At 38.9% G+C, this 20,238-nt stretch overlaps 1 protein-coding gene across 2 annotated transcripts in view; it reads right to left on the bottom strand.

The window, feature by feature from the left end:
* Positions 1-9,853: 9,853 nt before the first annotated feature.
* LOC118735376 (apoptotic chromatin condensation inducer in the nucleus) overlaps positions 9,854-20,238 on the bottom strand; it is a 68,453-nt gene continuing 58,068 nt past the window's right edge. For both annotated transcript variants that reach the window (XM_036465096.1, XM_036465095.1), the window contains exon 5: positions 9,854-10,783. In XM_036465096.1, coding sequence (XP_036320989.1) covers positions 10,580-10,783 — 204 coding nt within the window. In that variant the 3' untranslated portion in view covers positions 9,854-10,579. The remainder of the gene's footprint in view (positions 10,784-20,238) is intronic.

The raw sequence follows: 20,238 nt of genomic DNA on the forward strand, positions 1-20,238 counted from the left end.
TATAAGTCACTCATCATGCCTGTGCTGGTGTATGGCGCGGAGGCATGGACAATGAAAGCATCTGAAGAGGCGGCCCTTGGAGTTTTCGAGAGAAAGATTCTGCGAAAGATTTACGGACCTTTACGTGTTGGTGATGGCGAATATCGTAGACGATTTAACGTTGAGCTGTATGAGCTTTACAACGATATAGACATAGTGCAGCGAATTAAAATTCAGCGGCTCCGCTGGCTTGGCCATGTCGTTCGAATGGACAGAAACGCTCCTGCTCTGAAAATATTCAACGCGGGCCGCGATGCTGGTAACAGAGGAAGAGGAAGGCCTCCTCTGCGTTGGAAAGAGCAGGTGGAGAAGGACTTGGTTAGCACAGAAGAGAAATGACTGGCGTGCTGTTTTGACTCGGCCAAAATCGCTTAGGCGGTTACAGCGCCAATAAAGAAGAAGAAGAAGAAGAAGAAGAAGAAGAAGAAGAAGAAGAAGAAGAACTAAAAAGGGTTAATATCTGATATTGAATGAAGTCAAATAACTGATATTGAATGATAAAATATCTGATATTGGAGGAATAAAAGTAACTGATATTTAATAAGAAAATATCTGATATTGAATGAAGTAAATAGCTCTTAAAAATCTAATATGAAGTTTGTTCCTGCTTTCATCACGCTTAATATTTTAGTAAAAGTTTTGAAGTATTCTTGAAGAAAATGGCTATAAGAATTTTTCTCATCCCGTGAAATTTCTAAAAATAGACTTAGCAAACCTTCACTCTAAGCTTGCGATTTACTGGTTTTGTGAGATATATTTTTTATTCGGTGAGTTTTTGGTTGTGAGTTTTGCCCTCGGTGTACACTACATTTGCTCACAGCTACAGAATCCAGCCCCTGATCCAGCAAAACCCCGTACACGTGCGAACTCTACTCAACCAAAATAAGTTGACGTGTCTCGGCGTTTAGAGGCTATATTTCAAAAGTTGAAAATCTTACTGCAGTGTTATTGTTTTTTATTGTATTTATATATTAAATTTCAACACAATCGCAACGAATATTTCAAGCACAGTTTTTCAAAGAATGTAGTCTTAATAAAATCACGTATTCTAGGTTTAAGTTTAGGAGCCCGCAGGTCAAGACCAAGATGCTGGACTGATCTTTTTTTTTTACTTTTAGCACTGTTCGTATTGTGGCGAATACTGCGTCAACGCGAAGCCAACAACAAGAAAATGGCAGAATGTTCGAGGAATGACGTAGAATATTCGACAGTCAGAAACGTCAAGTGGATGAATACTGCGAAGAACGAGAGAATGAGCAATAAGCTTCAGAACGTTCTAGAGTTGCCATGAGGGCGAGCCAAGAACGATATAATACAAGATTGCGCATTCCAGCAGAATGACATTTGTGGCAACGGGTAAACAAAAAATATGGCGAAGAACAATGAGTTGACAGTTGTGAATTTGCAGTGAGAAAACGTGTTTTCTTCTCGATTCACCAATTTCTCAACCATCTTTGAATATAGCAAATTAAGCCCTACGTTACCAAAAAATATTCAACCACTCTTGAAATGTGTTCAAAAGAATAGGTCTTATTAATTAACTATTTAGAATTTTTGTGTTTGTATTGCAGGTGCCGAAAAATGATAATATCTTGTCGCAGCGCATGTTTTCCTGCAGAAAGTGGTCGATGCTTGCTTACCTCCGATTTTAATTTGTATTTTGTGGTATTTCAACGTTTTCAACTTAACATGTCGTGTTTAAAAGTGGTCCGTAATGGCTTCTCCTGCCGGCAGAACCCTACCCACTTTCTGGCCAAGGCATCGTCGCGGGGAAACAAAAAAAAAAACTGCATTTGGGGGCTTTACCCCTACGGCTGCTGCAATTCAACACAAGACACGACATTTTTATAAAGTTTTTATTACAAATAAACGAACGAATTACTTCGGGTTTCGGGAATGAGCCACCTTCAGTTCATTTCACCATGAGTGCGAGCGCAGATATATAAGGCCGCTGCTACAGCGAAGTAAGTTAGTTGCAAACTAAAAAAAAGGCAGTTGCGAATCAGCAACCTATATGTTTAGTTGTGTTAAGAAAGTTTTGTGAAGTGTTTAATTGCTTTAACAAGTATTGTTAATCTTTGCTATTGCACAAACAAGTATTGTGAAGTGTTTGTTGTACAATAAAGTTAATTGTATTGTAATTTGGTCATCGTGAGCGTTTATTTAACAATCCAGCGATACGAACCTAGAGATTTTTGGTAGATCCGTCAAGTAGTCAAGGATAATCGTAACAATTGGTGTCAGAAGTTGGATTGTTAAATAAATCCCGAAGGATAAACTCTTGAAAATCGCAAAACTTCAAGCCCTAAAGATCGAGGAACTCAAACAAGAGTTGGAGAAGAGAAATTTGTAAAACTCAGGAAGAAAAGTGGAGTTACTATCACGAATGTGAGAAGGAAGGCATCGACGTTGACAAATACGACTTCCATCGTGAGGACGACGCGACATCCACGAAGGGTATGCAGCAAACATCTACGAAGGTTGAAAAACAGGAAGCAGCCCCTTGTTTATCAACGGGTATAGACATCAACATGTTAGTGGCTGCAAATTCATCCGAGCTGGATACACGTACACATGACTGCAAGTGCAGGATGCACGCATGTCTGAGATGTCATCACAGATTGCATCCCAGCTGGAAGCTCAAAAATCATACATGGCATCGCAGTTGGAAGAAAAGATCATACAGCTTCAGGAGAATTTAGTAAAAGATAACGCGGAACTCAAAGAGAGACAAGATAAAATCGCAGAGCGGCAAGATAAAATTGGAGCGGTAATTAAGGAGGAACAGCACAAAGTCGAAGTTGAGGTGGGTGAGCTGGAAGATCGTCTCCGAGTTTTGCAGTTGAATCTTCCAGCTGCATAGACAAGCGCTCCCAAGGTAAAGACTCCATCCTTTGACAGCACGATTCCTTTCGAGGTCTTCAAGCTCAAGTTCGAAAAGACGGCTACAGCAAACAAGTGGAGCATGGAGGATAAATCCGCTGCCCTGTTCGTGGCACTAAAAGGACCTGCAGCGGAAATCTTGCAGACTACTCCCCGACTGTGAAAGCAACAACTACGATGCATTGATGGGTGCTGTGGAAAGGCGTTATGGTAGGGAGCACAGGAAAGCAAATTTACCAGATGGAGTTGGAGAATCGCTACCAAAAATCGGTGGCTCATTTGGCAAACACGTGAAACGGCAACACTCTTAAATAGGTCAGCCTACAAAGCACATCGAGTGGAAGTGGAGAAACCGGAGGTGATGAGTGAAATCCTGAAAACACTCAAGTCGATGGCAGGCAAAAATAGTCCTGGTGCAACCGAGAGAAGAAGTGGTGCCGGCTGCTTCAGTTGCAGAAAACTAGGCCACTTCGCTCGCGAATGTAAGATGGGTTCCAAAAGGTACAACAGTTCAACAGGACGCAAACGTAGGACCGAAGCCGGCAACTGATGAGCGCACCCAAGTGATAGGAGAAGCACCATGTGAGGTTATAATCGGGGGCGTGGCCTCGTACACCAAGTTTATAGTGGCAGACATTGTAGATGAAGTCATCATCGGCGTGGACTTCCTACTTGGTCAAGGTATGAAGATTGACCTCCAGGGAATGATCCTAACCTATCGCGACAGGAAAGTGCCACTTAGGGTTGGCTACGACAACCAGTACTACAGCAGACGGTTGGTCTTAGAGGAAGTGCCGAAGATTCCACCAGCAGCGGAAGCGGATAGTTGGACAGAGGTTCGTTGTGTTGGAGTTAGCAGTGATGGAGACGGAGTAATTTCATCAGGAGAAGGAAGCGGTTCACCGATACAAGAAAAGCGCGAAGGTTCAGCCCACTCAGTGAAAAAGAGGATGTCGCCAGAAGGAAGTGGTCATGGCACGCCAGGCAGTGTTTCCGGCAGGAAACTACCTTGCAACGGTGATACGCCGGTAACCGGAAATGGAGGCGGCTGTGAAAGCAGTAGGCGCGCTTCGATGTATCCAGGAAAAGGTCGCGCTTTGCAAAGCAAAGGCAAACAGTAAAGCCGGCGGCAAGAGCTGAGGTTATACATGCGAGATGCGGAAACACTAGGCAAGTTTCAGCGTGAGGATCCGGATTCAGCAAGATGTGCTAAACGCAGTGAAGCTCGAGGATCGAAGCCTGGTAGTCATGGACAGAGGAAGCGGAATAAATCCGGCGAAAAGGGTGTCCATGAGAAGAGACATGGTCACCACCAGTGGCCGGCAGAAGCATGGCCATGTGAGATGGTGCACTCCCGGAGATAAGCCGGAAACAATGTCCAGTAACGTATCGAGCCGAGAGGGTTTTCAAGAAGGCGATTTGGTTTTGAAAACTGGGCCACTTCGCTCGCGAACTTAAGATGGGTTCCAAAAGGTACAACAGTTCAACAGGACGCAAACGTAGGACCACCAGTGGCCAGCAGAAGCACGGTCATGTGAGATGGTGTACTCCCGGGGATAAGCCGGAAACAATGTCCAGTAACGTATCGAGCCGAGAGGGTTTTCAAGAAGGCGATTTGGTGTTGATATACAAGCTTCAGCGGAAGAAAGGCTTCACCTCTAAACAACGACGTAACTGGAAAAGATTGTTAAACGGCTGAATGATGCTGTGTAACGAATCCAGACTGTTGGGAGACCGAAAACCAAGATGAAGGTGGTCCACTTGGAAAGACTTGCAGCGTTCGGAACAGGCGGATGGCAGTGTGGCGAATACTGCAGCAACGCGAAGCGAACAACAAGAACATGACAGAATGTTCGAGGAATGACGTAAAATATTCGACAGCGAGAAACCTCAAGTGGATGAATAATGCGAACAGGGGAGAATGAGCAATAAACTTCAAAACATTCTAGAGTTGCCATGAGTGCGAGCGCAGGTATATAACGCCGCTGCTACAGCGAAGTCAGTTAGTTGCAAGTTAGCAAGCTACCAGACAAGACAAGTCAGTTGCAAATCAGCAAGCTATAAGTTCAGTTGTGTTAAGCAAGTTTTGTAAAGTGTTTAATTGCCTTAACAAGTATTTGTTAATTGTTGTTATTGCATAAATAAGTATTGTAAAGTGATCATTGTACAATAAAGTTAATCGTGAGCGTTTATTTAACAATCCAGCGATACGAACCTAGAGATTTTTGGTAAATCCTAAGGGCCGGTTACTCAATGTCTGGTTAACACTAATCTGCGGTTAAACATCGTTATCGACGACTTCGACTCCATGCATATAACGGGAGTCGGTAACGTCGATAACTATGTTTAACCGGAGATTAGTGTTAACCAGACATTGAGTAACCGGCCCTAAGACCGATAGAATACAATATTTTGCCGATTTATTTGAAATTCGGTTGAGTAACGCCATCGCAGATTTGTCGGTGGAGAGAGCTGAGAGAAATCTATCAGTATGTACAGTGACGGGCAAAACTGTAACATGGTGTAAAACTTTTTACTTCAGCCATCGCTATTGTTCCAAGTTCTAACGACTTTCATACTTGTGTTGTATATTGTTGGCACATCCCTACTCCCTCTCTCCTAACGATTTGAAGTCAATACAACAACAATAAAAAAACCAGCGGACAAAAATGTAAATTAAGGCAGATGTTACAGTTTTGCACTCATATATTTTTAAGAACTTAAACAATTACAACTTAACAATTTTCACGAAAAAAAGAACTACTAACACAATGTTCAGTACTCTTTTGCTCGTTTCAGTTCCTGGATGCGATTTGGCATACTTTATTTGTATCTCTGTAAAAATTGTGGAGGTATATCTTTAGTTTGCTTTCACAGCTCATGTACTCGATTTTACGGACTTTGATACTTTTAGTACTTTTAGTTGATTTCGCAAATTTTCGATGATATTAATGTCCGCGGATTGTGGAGGTCATTTCAAATTAGCAAATTTTTGCTTTTGTATCCAGGCTTATGTTCGCAGTGTGTTTTGAGAGATTTTTCAGCAGAAACTCTCATTTTTTCGACTACATCTTGCAAATTTTGTTGAAATATGAACAGATACTGTCCCTTACGCATAATACGTACTAACGGACCAACGAAATTTTTTAAATACAACCCCAAACTGTTATTGACCGACCAATGTGATTCACAGTTTGCCTTACATGATGCGCATGGGCTTAATTTGGGTCTTAGATCCAATACCATGCCCGGCCATCTGATTGAAAGCGATTAATTTAGTCTTGTCAGACCAGATAACCTTCAATTGAAACTTAAAAATATGTTTTTTATTGCATTCTGAACGGCCTAACATATCCCAATAGACAATGGTTCGGTTTTCGTGCGATGCAGCGAAATGCTGCCACACTCGCACATGTATTTTGATCAAATTTGCTTTTTTCTTCTTTACGATGCCTTTGCGCTTAATTTGGCAATTCTTCGCCTCGCTGTCTATTGATTTGCGTTAAAGTTTAATACCTTAAGCGCTTCTGTAATAGAGGCTGCATCGCCACTTGCTGCTAAGTTCACAAGATATCGTACCGTAATATTTTGTGACAGACTTCCTTTGTCCCTGGGAACACAGGCTATATTTTTTCTCAGTCTTAACATTTTCAAGTAGCAAATTCCACAATTTTTTGCCACTTTTCGTGCGGTCCCGCCTTTCCGCAGTAAATCTATTATTTACATTTATGGTTCCTGATTAACTATATGTACTGGTGATCACTTCTTCAATAAATTACAATATAGAAAAGTCATCTGACTTCCAACTAAGTAAGAGATAACTGTCAAATGCAAAACTGAGTGAGTGCAAAACTGTAACAACTGCCTTAATTTACATTTTTGTCTGCTGGTTTTTTGTTGTTCTTGTATTGACATCAAATCGTTAGGAGAGAGGGAGTAGGGATGTACCAACAAGAATATACAACAAAAGGATGAAAGTCGTTAGAACTTGGAAATATAGCGGTGGCTGAAATAAAAAGTGTTACACCATGTTACAGTTTTGCTCGTCACTGTATATGTTTTTTTTTTATATGCATATGCATATTACACAGGCAGTTCCCCAAAGGGGCAATCCCGTATTCCTCGGACTCGGACTAGTAAAACTGTCAAAAAATAAAAATTCGCTCAGAGCGAGAGAGTAACATTGAAAAGTACGGGATCGCTTTCTAGTAAAAAATCGTAACTTCTGTCAACTTCAACATAACCTCCAAATTTTGGTTGTAAATTTTTGCTTATTTTGTATGTAAACACACTCAGCTCACACATGTAAATAACCAAAAATACTTTCAAATTCATTAGAATCCACTTAAACAAGTAATTAAATACTTTTCAACATGAATTAGCAGAGTGCATTTTTTTTTACAATTTGGTTGCCAAACACACTACAGCTGATCGTTTGACACATTTACCAGAATTTACCAGCAAACAATTCTCGGACTAAAACTGGTAACTTCTGACAGAGAGAGAACCGTATTTACTCTCTTTTTTGTCCTCTCAATAGTCAGAGAACCGAGTACGGGATCGATTTCCAGTAAAATCTGACTGATTCTGACTAGTTCGGACTCGCACGGGATCGCAACTAAAATCTGATATGACGTCACACTTCTGTCAAAATTTTCAAGAGATAGCGGTACCACAATCAGCGTCACGTTCTGTATTTGTTTCACCATGGGTAAATCCGTCATGTAGTCAAGGATAATCGTAACCACAGTATATACAGTAATAAACCTTTTTGAGTACTCCTCTTAGGTAAAATCTGATCAGGGTTAATAACGAGTAGAAGCATGAATTTTGCGGATTCAGAGTTGTATACAAAATTACAGTGATATGAAAGGGAGCAACAACCGTACTATAACAGAGTGACACAGGTAATTTTGTAAACAAACACTTTTCTTATAATTTTAATAGATCATTGCTACTTATTTTGTAATATTCAGATATCCAGCTTGTAGCCAGAGGCAGTGGCATGAGAGGCTCACTAAAATCTACTCGTCATGTTGGAGCAGCTCCGGGTAATGGGCCATTGAATGTGCTGGCTGAACTTATGACCACCATAACCAACGGAGTCTCCGAACTAATGCATGCCCTGAATTTGTTATGCAATTACTATTGCATGTGTGTATGATTCATATTTGTGGCATTATATTCTTTAATTTTAAGTATTTTTGAGGAATTCCGGGTAATGGTCGATCAAAACTTGGGTGTGTTCAATGAACTGTCTGGGCGGATGCGCTGGCAGGCATTGGAGTCTCTATAACTACACAAATCTTTTGTTTTTTTTTTTTGAATCAAGACTTAGGCGCTGGCCCAATGCAGGCTTGCTTTGCACGCCTTGCATACTTTAATTTGCTTTGATTTACTTCAAAAACTCGTTTTGCCAAATGGCGGCTTGGAACGCTGTCAAAGCAACCAGCTGTGTAGTTAAAAAGTCAAGGTCGGTTTCCTTACACTAAAAATCATTTTGCCATAAAATTCCAGAACACTAAAAAAAAAAAAATACAAAACAATCTTCAGATTTATTTTTAAATGAATGTGAATTAATTTTTGCATTTCAAAGGAATGATAATAATTATACATACATACATTTAAACCTATATGTACATTTATTAGAAACAAAAAACTAAAAGAAAATCGATTTTTCAAGAGACGACATACCAGTAATTTGACATCATAAATATCGCTAGCTTTGTGTGAAAAGTTGATAAGTCTACATTTTATGAAGCCTTAAATTTTGACATAGAAAGTAAGAGAAATTAAAGACTAAGGTGCTTTTTTTTTTTCTCTCGTTTATATTCAATGAAAGATAAATTTTATAAGTCCAAAAGAGGCCCCGAATATGCAATAAGGCCAAAATAATACGAAATTTTTTAACAGAGATCGAATCCTTCTGATTTGTATGGAGTTTTGCTTTGCTTTAAACACGCAAAATGTTGTATTCAAAGTTCCTGTAAAATTTGTAAAATTGGACTTAGCAACTTTTCAGTTTAAGCCAGCGACATGTTAAATATAAATAATGAAACATAGATTACTTTTTATTAAACTTTGAATTACTAATATTATACATATATTTTGTTAAATTACGTAAGACAATTTTTGTACATAAAATTCTGCAGCAGTTTGTTTGAATTGATTTAGAACGGGAACATATCTTTTTGTCAAAAGCCTACGAAACGCTTTCAAATAAAACATTTGCCTATTTGAAACTTTGAGCCGCTTAAAGCAAGTGAAGCAAAGCTGCCATTTGGCCACCCTTCATACGTTTTAGTATATTCCAAATAACTTTTGACAGTTTTCAAAGCTAAGCAAGCAAAGCAAGCCTGCATTGGGCCAGCGCCTTTAAATATATTCGGAAATTTGGAATTTTACTTGGTAAATTCACTAAATAACAAAAAATTCAAGTTTTTCATAAAAATATAACCTTACAATGGATATTTTTTTTGAATTTTAAACTAAAGGCTCTGTTATGCATACTTGGCATTGCTTGAGAGTTGTCACATAAGGAATCTGTTAAATGAGCTTCGCGTGTAAGCGGTTACCCAACGCACAGCATTACATACGTAAAAGTCTGTTGGTTTTTGATTTCTACGTAAAAATGGTATAGCAGTGCATGCAATGCCAAGTGTGCATAACAGAGCCTTAACATTTAAGAAAGCTCCATTCAGTGCTATAATTACGATTTTGAGTTTTTAAATACAACGACTGCTTTATCGATCACAGGTTATATGCATGATGTCGAAAACGTCGATAGTGATGTTTAACCGGCAAGTAGTGATAACCAGATATTGAACAATCGGCCCTCAAATGTGAATCTAATGAGCCCCAAGTAGTTATAAAAAGTTCATAATATAATGTAGATACTTACTTTCAAAATCATGTAAGATGAAAGAATAGATTTGATGAGAGAACGTTTTGCTTTTATTTAAATGTTATCAGTATATATTGATATTTAATTTTATGTGGTGAACTTCCACTCTACTGTTGAATTTGTGTCCCGGCGTCGTCGAAAACACATGTAGATTTGAACTGGTTTGCTGGGCCTCTCCATTTGGAAGATTTTTCCAGAAAGTTTTATGACGGATCTTAACGGTTTGACTGTTCGAAGTCGGATCGTTTCCTATGAAAATTTTAGTAGCATTTGCAACTAAATTGCATACTCAATCTAAACTTTTGCGGGTATAAGAAGTGATAAAGAACGTTTTTCATAGCACAATGGAAACAAAATATGATTACTTATTTGAACTTCTTGAAAATAACTGAATCACGAATTGTTTCAAGTGAGATGATTTGGAAAAATAGACTATTTTGTTTATAAAAAAAATATGAGTTTTTAGATATTACTTTGGCGATGATTTTTTGATTTTAAATTCTTTGAATTATTTTAAGTAAATAGAAAAAAAAAACATATGCATCTTCGCCAAAAGCTAAGGACAACCCGAAACGATATCATTAGGTTAGCTAGAAATACTTGCCATTTTTTCGAGTTTGAGAACGATGCTAAATGAAATTTATTTCAGCTTCCGTTCAACATGCATCCACCTTTTGCATGTGTTGAAACGTAATAAATTTCAAATGCAACGAAGTCCTAGTGAAAATTTGGTTATACAATACCAATAATTGTTTAGTAACGGCGTCGATCACGACTACGAGAACGGCGATCACTGGATCGATTACGTCTTTGATCCCTTTCCCTTTCTCTATCCCTTCGTTCGTTGGTCCGATTCCTTTCTTTTTCCCTTTCCTTCCCTTTCTCCAACTCCCTCTGTTTAACGCGCAGTTTATGTTCTTCAAGTCGTTTCTGTCGGAATGCTTCTTTTTCAGCAATCTAAAACCATTGCAGAAAAGTTAACTTTACTAATAGCAGTTTTATAACAAAAAGCATTTTTATAAAATACACAGATAGATATGTACACAGTATAATATGTACATATTAAAAAGAAAATATGTTTTTATACCGCATCTATGTACTTTAAATTGTCTTGGGTGATGTTTAAATACGTTTATATGATCTGGTTGAGGGAGCATCCATAAATCAGGAATGATTTTAAAAGGGAAAAAGTGGCAAACGAACACTATGCACGGTGTGCTTGAACCAATTTTAAATCGAAGGCCATTGCACATAATTATTTTTTTTTTGTTTTATGTGTGTTATAAATAACATGTAAAAATTGTATAGCCCATAACTTTTCCGAGCCCACTGATGCCATATGTAGGGAAAATTCCCTACTTGTAGGGTTTCATCCTTAAAAATGCGTGCGAAAGGAAAAAGGGCAGATGTTTTTCATATCTTAAAATGCAGGGAATTTTTGAAATGTGAATAAAAATATTTTGCAACATAAGTATCTATATTGAACAAAATAATTGTTCGCAAGCCTGCGCATGTTACGCCAGATATCGATAAGCAAGGCGACATTATATACATATCGTCACCTAAGGATGAAAAGGAGCCAAGTTCGTTTTTTTTTTAATTGTTCAGGGGAAACGAAAAATCTATGTAGTTTCGTATTACCAATCATTCTGCATCAAAACTAAATTAAAAAAAAAAATGGACTTGGCACCTTTTCACCTTTTGGTAGCGATATGTATACCTATGAATTCGCCTTGCCGATAAGTGTGGAACTTTTGATTACTGTTGATATTGGAACTGGAGTGAATTGTGGATCCAATTTTGACGATTAAAGCTGAAGATTCCACTCTAAAAGTAAATAGTTCTTTAGGTAATGGTAGAAATTTTTGAAAAAAAAAAACAAAAGCGGTTTTTAAAAAAACTCATTTTAAATAATTATTCGTTTTATTTTAAAATTTTCATTCACTCATATTAGACTACTGATTTAAGCATTACATTGGGACTTTTTTCCATTTATAATGGGAAGGAAACATTAGCTAGGCTGCAAGACTCGTAATTTATTTTACTTATTATGTAATACATACACTGGCGATCAAAACAAAGTGTTACGGTAACATAAATTTTTTAATAATAAGCGGATGGCTTTGAAATTTTCAGCAAAACATAAGCCAACTCTTAACTCAGTTTTGAACTTTTCTATTTTGAGATTTTAGAAGGTTGATATCAACAGGATTTAGGAGGCTCTCTAGTTTTCATACATCCGGGAATGCTCTCTGCTGAGTTTCCTATGATTTTACTTGGAAGATTATCCGATTATAATTCTAATCGCCTCCAAAGCTCTTCTAAGTTACTCGGAGCTCGCTTGTGCTATACCACCAATCCATTTTTCGATGGTCCGAACTTTGTGCTGGCCACTGCATTACATGAAAATGTTGCTCAAGCAGCCACCGATGTCGATACTTTTCAGAATGCTTTGGATCACCATCCTGCTAGCAAACGACTTCTTCCTCAGGGTATGCGCTTTTGTCTACAAAGTTTGGCAAATTTGTTTGGAGAATATGGAGATATACTTTCTTATTCATTATTCCTTTCATATTAACTAATATCACCAAATGCCACCAAGTAAAACACCCCCAGACTATTAAGCTGCAACTGAAATTTTGTAAAATACACGAGAACTGGGGCTTAGGGGACTGAAAAAGGGTAATTTGATCTGATGGAACGAAAATTAATTCTTTACGGATTGATGGAAGGGAATATTTTTGGGGAAGACCTCATCAACATCTTGAAAAACACCATATCAATAAAAATGTCTAACATACCACCGCTTAATTGTTTTTGGGGTGTTTTACTTAGTGGCATTTGGTGCTGTTAGTTAATATTAAAGGAATAATGAAGAAGGTAGTCTATCTCCATATTCTCCTAGAAATTGGCCACTTCAACAGCAGAAGCCGTGGGTGGAGGTCCAATTCTCCGTATAGTTTTGCTTCAAATTGTGTGTGTCAAAATATTTTTGCATATTTGTGCAAAGTCAGTTTGTGTTGTTTGTTCGTTTCAAAGTGGATAAGGTGGTGAGTCATTTCATAGCTTTTGTATACTTTACCACAGTGGAAGGAAAAAAAAGTACATAAATTATTAGGGCGTTCTTGAATAATCGGCGTTGGACGGGGTGTTAAATATGAGTGAGTCGGACTCCGGGCTAACCTCAAATTGGTTTGAGGCTGGCAGGAATCAAAAAAGAAAAGTATACAACAGAAAAAGACAAAACAAGAACAAGACGGACAGAAAACTGGACTCTGGGACGGAGGACGAAAACCTTAAACAAAGTTCGGACAATTTTATAGCGTTTTCTTTTCTCGAAAAAAGGCTGCACTTATTAAGCCTTGTGTTAGCGTCACATTTTCATGTTCTTTTCTCAGCCCTTTCACAAGGCGTCGTGTTCTTTTCTCAGCAGGTTGCGCTCTGATCCGGCGAAAGTGCTGCCTTTTCTGCCCTCAAATAAACGTGAGGGTGAGTGTTGCATGGTTAATTTTTAATTTAATCTTGTAAAAATGTAATTATTTTCCCTATCAGAAATAAGTGTTTTGCTTTAAAATTGTTAAAGACTTACAGGCCAAGTGAATAATTCAGCTTTATTAAGTTCTATAAATAAATTGTGATGGGGTAGTATATTTTCTGTTTCATTCTCATATAAAGAACGCAACATTTTCTCAGGTTTCAGGGCAACGCAAAGCAAGAGTTCTCATATAAGAGGGCAGAACTTTTTTTGAGAAAAGAAAACGCTATTAGTAAAAAATCGAAAAAATACACGAATAACGGTATTCCACTACCACCGTTACAGGGCATACTAGTGCTAAAAGGCACGCATGATTCAATAACTACAGATTGTAGCAATCGTACAAAAACAACATTTACTGTACTGGTATGAACTCTTTGTGTCAACAACAGACCCAAATATACAGTTATTCTTTTTACGAGTTAAACTTGGCCAAATATTTTTTATTCCGAAATAAAAGTCCTTCACGTGTAATAAACATACCGCTTACCGAAATTATTGGTATCAAATGAAAGAGGACTTAAATAGCTTTAAAACTAAAATGTCTAAACGAGGAAAGCCACATTTTGATATTTCAATAAAAAATATTAATTAATACCATAGAACAAACCTTGGGTCAGGTATTTGAACTTCTTTAGTTTTAAATTAAAAAAAATATATATATATATAAATAGAGGTGGTAACTTGCAGTCGTTATTTCTGTTTAAAAGCTACTTCATTCCTTTTTCATGTGATACAAAATTTGTTTAATATGGATAAGCGGTTTGTTTATTATCCGGAAAGGACTTTTATTTTGGAATAAAAAATTTTAGGCCAAGTTTAACTCGTAAAAAAATAACTTATTTTCGATCTATTGTGCAGTCAAAGAAGAAAGGTTAAAAATGAATTACAAAAACTAAAATCGAAAAACACTGATGACGTTACAGGGTCTCCAAAATCTGAAACAACCAAAAGAATGAGGATGAAGAATTCTTTGGAAAAAAACGGTGTTTAAACATCGATCTTGCTATGATGCTAGATTGTAAAGATGAAAGTCAGGAGGATACATCCGACATTTGCAGCCCAGATGCAATTCTTAAAAAGGAATTATTGCAGTAAGTATAGCTAAAATGCCTCCACTGGCGCAGCGTCAATCGAAAACAATTTACAATTATGTCAAGTTACAAGTTTTTCAAGTTTTTCGCCTCGAGCTAGTAGTTATTTCGTGGTGCAGGTTTCATTTACGACCCTTTAAAAAGTTTTTATTAAATACAATGTTCCAATTCTTAAATTCAAGTACTGAAAACATTATTCAAAATTACTAACATTTTCCATTTTTTATTTACCTAAATCACCTAATTTACTCACCTAAATTATTTCTTTTAAACATCCGCATCCGCATTCGCATCAGCAGATGTCTAAAATTCCACATTCGCAACATCCTTAATGTGTATGTATACGCGGATATGTAAACAAAGCAAAACAGGTGATAATTTGACGCAAGCGTGCTCATAAGAAGAAGCGTGGCTTCCATAGCTATCATCTGTAGTTGATACGCCTTGAAAGGCACGTTTGCCAAAGCAACGAATAACGGTTCAAATGAAAATAACAAATGTGAAGTAGAAAAACAACAAGTGAAGATGGCAGCCGAAACCACTAGTGGCGCGCAAACAGCAACTATGGTTAGCAACACCAATACTAGTAAGCAAAACGAAAATGAAAAGTACAGTGGTCACTACTCAGAAAATCACAGAGAGGATTTTTGTGTCCTTATAGACACAAGCAAAAGCCCGCTGTGCAGTAATGACAATATGCAAAATGGCCTGTTACTTTGGAAAAAAATCAGCAATTTTAAAATCGAAGGTATAAAAAATATTAAAGCTATAGGCAGATCCTTAAATAAAGATTTTTTGGGTCATATATTCTAGCAAAAAGTGGCTTGATAATCCAGAATTAGTAAAAAATCGAATGAGACCGTTTATTCCTAGAAATTTTGTTGAAACGATGGGTGTTGCATGTCAAATTACCAAGTCCTTTTCGGAGGATGAAATACTAAACAACATCAAATCTGAAATAAACGTAGCCTCTGTTAGGAGAATAACTAGACGTGACCCAGACAACAGGGGCAAATTTGTACCAACTTTAAGAGTAACAATAAGTTTTCAAGGAAACGATTTGCCGGAAACTGTGGAGCTTTTTACCTAAAACTTAAGATCTCTCATTATATACAAAGAATCAATTGTGGAAGGCTGGGACATACCAAGCTCGGTTGCAAAGCAAAGAACAGGTGTGTATTATGTGGCAAAGAAGAGGGCTGCAGTAGCAAATGCATGACAAACAGCAACAGCTGCATTTTATGCGGCGAAGAAGGGCATAACTCGCTTAACAACAAGACGTGCAAAAGATGGCAGAAGGAGAAAATTTTAGAAGTTATGACAATAAAAAAAATATCAAAAAGAGAAGCTATGGAAGTCTATAACTTCAATACAATTAACCAGTTCGCAATTCCGGATAACTATAATGAAGCCTTCCCGCCGATTAAGCCCAACATCGAGGGGACTATAGATAAAGATCGCGTAATAAATCGGAAGTTGACTACAACTAAATACAGCTCTGTTGCAAAAAGAATAACTAATGACACAGCCCCAAACACTTGTAATACCAAAAGCCTGAAACAAAAAATTGAAGCACAGCCGGTTTATGAAAGCCCCAAATGGAGCAAAGTCACAGAAATCGAAAAATTTATTACCCTATTAATAAAAGTTTGAAATTGACAGAGAAGAACCACTTGTAAAGTTGAAATATATGCAAGGTAAACATTAGTTGCGTTTGATAACAAAATTAGCCAGCACCAGCCAACAATTAAAATCAAAAGCGTAAGCGAAAATTCTCTCCCAAAGAGAAGAAAAATCAAAAAAGTAAACGAACAGGAAATTAGCCATCACTTGGAAAAATCGGAAGAAGAAGATACACCATCTGACTTTGTTCATGTTTTATTTGTAAACAAACTGAAATTCATGTTGCCTCCATAGAAGAAAAAAGGAAAGTGTTATTGACATAAGTACCTAGCTTAAGGTTTAAAATGCATTCCTGATATAGATCATATTTTACTACTTTTTATTTCAACTCTGTATGAGTATACTGAATTTAAATTTGTAATGGCTTCTTTCGGCTTCACTTTTCTTATATATTGTTATTAATATATTTGTGTGCCTTTTTTTTACGTTGCAAGTTCGCCGCAACAGAAAGTGAACGTTCAATGTTCGCCAGGAATATTTCTAGAAGTAAAAACTAGTTGGCGCTATCATAAGGTCACATAGCAGGCAGCCAAAAAGCATATAAATACCAAAACTCGAAAAATGCAATTTTATTTGTTTAGAAAAATTGCAACCATATGTTTTGTGATCATATGTTTTCGTGATGGATAATTTTTGCTGACTAAAATTTTGCCAGTACAAAATGAACGCTTCTCTTGCATCAAAATGAACGCTTGTTCTCTCAATTTTTGTGTGTTGGATAATTTTTTGTCGTTATCGAACGCCATCCAGTAAAAATTTGGAAAACTATTACTATCGAACGCGACTATTGACGACAGACTCATTGTTAACTCAAATGATGAGTGTAAAATTCTTGCAATGCAACATACAAAGCCTTAAAATCAACAAAAATTATGCAGATTTTTTTAACAATAAGAAGAAGACATAGATATTGTCTGCCTTCAGGAGATTTTTTCCCATGATGTCCGAATTAATGACCACAAACTCCTAAACTTCTATATGCTTAAAAAAACCCAGAGCGGATGGGTACGGAGGCGCAGCCATAGGATTCAGGAGAGGAATTCTCTTCTTCTTTATTGGCGCTGTAACCGCCTAAGCGATTTTGGCCGAGTCCAAAACAGCAAGCCAGTCATTTCTCTTCTGTGCTAACTGACGCCAATTGGAAATGCCAAGTGAAGCCAAGTCCTTCTCCACCTGGTCTTTCGAACGCAGAGGAAGCCTTCCTCTTCCTCTGTTACCAGCATCGCGGCCCGGGTTGAATATTTTCAGAGCAGGAGCGTTTCTGTCCATTCGAACGACATGGCCAAGCCAGCGGAGCTGCTAAATTTGAATTCGCTGCACTATGTCTATATCGTTGTAAAGTTCATACAGCTCATCGTTAAATCGTCTGCGATATTCGCCATCACCAACGCGTAAAGGTCCGTAAATCTTTCGCAGAATCTTTCTCTCGAAAACTCCAAGAGCCGCCTCATCAGATGCTTTCATTGTCCATGCCTCCGCGCCATACACCAGCACAGGCATGATGAGTGACTTATATAGTGTGGTCTTTGTACGACGAGAGAGGACTTTACTTCTCAATTGCCTACTTAGCCCAAAGTAGCACTTGTTGGCAAGAGTGATTCTCCGTTGGATTTCAAGGCTGACATTATTATTGGTGTTAATGCTGGTTCCCAAATAAACGAAGTCGTCTACTTTTACAAGCTTGTAACTGTCAACAGTGACGTGGGTGCCAAGACGCGTATGATATGACTGTTTGTGTGATGACAGGAGAAACTTCGTTTTGTCCTCGTTCACCACCAGACCCATTCGCTTTGCTTCTCTATCCAATCCCGAAACGGCAGAACAGACGTAGCCCTTGTTTTTACCGATTAAATCGATGTCGTCGGCATACGCCAGCAATTGTACGCTCTTGTAAAGTATTGTGCCTGAGCGGTTCAGTTCTGCGGCTCTTATTATCTTCTCCAACATCAGATTAAAGAAATCACACGAAAGGGAGTCCCTTGTCTGAAACCTCGTTGGGTATCAAAAAGCTCGGAGAGGTCCTTCCCTATTCTGACGGAGCTGGTGGTATTGCTCAACGTCATTTTACACAGCCGTATTAGTTTCGCGGGGATACCAAATTCAGACATCGCGGCATAAAGGCAACTTCTCTTCGTGCTGTCGAAAACGGCTTTGAAGTCGACAAATAGATGGTGTGTGTCTATCCTATTCTCGCGGGTCTTTTCCAAGATTTGACCTATTGTGAATACCTGATCTATGGTGGATTTTCCAGGCCTAAAGCCACACTGATAAGGTCCAATCAGCTCGTTGACGGTGGGCTTCAGTCTTTCGCACAATACACTCGATAAGACCTTATATCCTATGCTTAGAAGGCTGATTCCGCGGTAGTTGGCGCGTATGGCGGGGTCGCCTTTCTTGTGGATTGGGCAGAGCACACTTAAATTCTAGTCATACGAGCTGATGCATGCATTTCATCAGCTCCTCGCCGCCGTACTTGAATAGCTCGGCTGGCAGGCCGTCAGCTCCAGCAGCTTTGTTCTATTCGTACCTCGTCATAGTCAGGCGGTGGGACTGCTACTCCATCATCATCGACTGGGGACTTGGGTTCGTCTTGGTCACAACTTTCAGCGCTGCTGCCATTCAGTGGTTGTAAAAGTGTTCCCTCCACAATTTAAGTATATTCTGGACATCGGTCACTAGGTCGCCATTGTTGTTCTTACAGGAGTTCGCCCCGGTCTTGAAACCTTCCGTAAGTCGCCTAACCCTCTGGTATAATTTTCGGGCGTTCTTCCTGTCGGCCAGCATCTCAAGCTCTTCGCACTCACGTATTTCTGCCTCTCTCTTCTTATTGCGGCAAATACGTCTCGCTTCCTTCTTCGGTTCCCTATAGCGGTCCCACATGGCTCGCGTTGCGCCCGATCGCAGCGTGGCCCTGTGGGCGGCATATTTTTTCTCTGCGGCTTCTTGACATTCCTCATCGTACCAGTTGTTCTTTCGGGCTCGCTGAAATCCAACTACTTCTTCGGCGGCGGTAGAAGAGACGCCTCATCCTTCTCTTCCGTCGGGGCATGAGCGCAGATGAGCGAGATGTTGAAGAATGTAGCTTTGATGCGGATTGTGGCTAGACGTTCGTCCACCGGGGTGAACGCCAGTACTCGGCGACGGAGTCTCTCCTACCACGAATCCAACACCGAATTTGCGCTCCTTTACGTGCAACTGTAGTAGACGTCGCAAGGCTTCACGCTTACTTTTCCTTGCCCCGTCCATCGCATTTCTTGGATGGCGGTGATGTCAGCCTTTGTGTTCCCGAGGACATCAACCAGCTGGGCAACGGCACCTTCCCCATTAAGGGTCCGGATATTCCAGGTGCATACCCTTAAATCATAGTCCTTTAAACGTTTGCCGTGATCGTCATCAGAAAAAGGGGGTCTCATCCGAGGCAGTTTTTTCCTTTTTGATTGGGCGGGGTTTTAACGTGGCGGGACCCAAACCCAGCGCACGCGAAGTTTTACGCCTTCTCACTTTAGCTCGCTCCCAAACGGGTGTTTGGTTTCTACCCAGAGGATACGTGGCTATAAATATCCGGACGTTGTGAGCTGCGATTTGAACCGTACGCACAAGAATCGCTTCTGGCCACTCCCAAGTGAGTGGCATTCAAAAGTTTTCCACTTCTGCGCACGGAATCACGGAGAGGAATTAGATACAGCAAAATAAAATATAACACCAGATAGGACATCACAATAGCTAAAACCACCAGTTTACACATAACAGTCACCATATCAATGGCTGAGTGGAAGATCGACCTATCTCGGCAGCCAGTTCGAAAACGCTCTATCTCAAAAAACTTTTCAAGAACGCCCTACTTCAGAATTTAATTGAAAAACACCTCATCTCAAAATTCGGTTTAAAAACGCCCTATCTCACTTCAAAATGTATTGAAAATATGCTGATATAGGGCGTTTTTGAATCGACAGTTCAGATAGGGCGTTTTTGAAACGAGTTCTGAAATAGGGCGTTCTTGAAAAGTTTTTTGAAATAGAGCGTTTTCGAACTGGCTGCCGAGATAGGTCGATCTTAAACTCAGCCATCGATATGCAATGTGTACTTTCCACCGAGCATAA

Source organism: Rhagoletis pomonella, unplaced genomic scaffold, assembly GCF_013731165.1.
Source record: "Rhagoletis pomonella isolate Grant_MI unplaced genomic scaffold, Rhpom_1.0 Rhpom_scaffold_00003, whole genome shotgun sequence".
NCBI lineage: Eukaryota > Metazoa > Arthropoda > Insecta > Diptera > Tephritidae > Rhagoletis > Rhagoletis pomonella.